This window comes from Eimeria tenella, genomic scaffold, assembly GCF_000499545.2.
Source record: "Eimeria tenella Houghton genomic scaffold, Eth_scaff2555, whole genome shotgun sequence".
NCBI classification, from domain to species: domain Eukaryota; phylum Apicomplexa; class Conoidasida; order Eucoccidiorida; family Eimeriidae; genus Eimeria; species Eimeria tenella.
The window spans coordinates 1-1,099 of NW_013542423.1; the positions used below are offsets into that span (position 1 = coordinate 1).

Genomic DNA, 1,099 nt, shown 5'->3' on the forward strand with positions numbered 1-1,099 from the left:
ACCACCCCCAGCCTGTGCAGCGCAGCAGCAGCATTTGCGGGAGTCACAAATGCCCTAAACCTCCACAGCAGCAAATTCAAAACAGACACACTTGGGGCCCTGCTGACAGCAGCAGTCAGCAGCACATTTAACTCCCTATAAATGCTCCTAGGGGGGCCCCCAGAGGGCTCCCCGCCAAGGGGGCCCCCCGGGGGGCCCCTAGGGGGGCCCCCAGGGGGTTCCCCACAGGGGCCCCGTGGGGGTCCCCCACAAGGTCCCCCGGGGGGGCCCCCAGAGGAGCTTCCAGGGGGGCCTCCAGAGGGGCCCCCAGAGGGGCCCCCAGAGGGGCCCCCAGAGGGGCCCCCAGAGGGGCCCCCAGGGGGGCCCCCTAAGGTACCGGAGACTTCTGCCCTCAGTGTAGCAACAGCTGACATAACATCAAATACCAAATCCCCTGGAGAGCCCCCTGGGGGCCCCCTAGTGGGGCCCCAAATAGTACCCTCGGGGGGCTCCCCTAAGGGGACTTGACCTGGGGCCGCCCGAGGGGCCCCCAAGGGGGGCCCCCCAAGGGCCTCCCTAGGGGGCCCCCCTCGCCGCTGCCTCCAGAAAAAAGGAAGGGGCCCCGTGGGGCCCCCCACAGGGGCGGTGCCAGGGGCCCCCTGGGGGGCCCCTTGGTGGGCACCTTTGGGGGCCCCCTGGGGGGCCCCTTGAGGGGCCCCTTGCGGGGCCCCTTGGGGGGCCCCAAGGGGTGCTCCCCAGCCATTACTGCTAGGAGTCCCCTGGGGGGCCCCCAATAAAGGGAATGGAGCTGTGGGGGCCCCCTTTGTTCGGTCTTTGTTGGGTTTGGGGGCCCCCCTAGGGGCCCCTAAAGGGCCCCCAGGACCCTGGGGGGACCCCCCTGGGAGGGGGCCCCTATTGGGGGGGCCCCCTAGGCCTCGAAAAGAGCCATGGAGGGCCCCTAAGAAAACTTTTGCTGCTAAAGGGCACACAGGGGGGCCCCCCACTGCATCAGGAAAGGGGGGCCCCCAAAGGGCTGCTGCTGAGGCCCTGGTGCTGCAGGGGGGGGGCCCCAGAGCTGGAGACACAGGGGCCCCTAGGAGGCGGGCCCCTGGCTGCATAT

At 70.2% G+C, this 1,099-nt stretch overlaps 1 protein-coding gene across 1 annotated transcript; it reads left to right on the forward strand.

Annotated features, from left to right (window-relative positions):
* Nucleotides 1-141: 141 nt before the first annotated feature.
* Nucleotides 142-507, forward strand: ETH_00039365 (uncharacterized protein; the record flags this gene model as incomplete). The annotated part of the gene is made up of 1 exon (XM_013375143.1): nucleotides 142-507. The coding sequence occupies one exon, from the start codon at nucleotides 142-144 to the stop codon at nucleotides 505-507; it is 366 nt and encodes a 121-aa protein (XP_013230597.1).
* Between the last annotated feature and the right edge of the window lie 592 nt (nucleotides 508-1,099).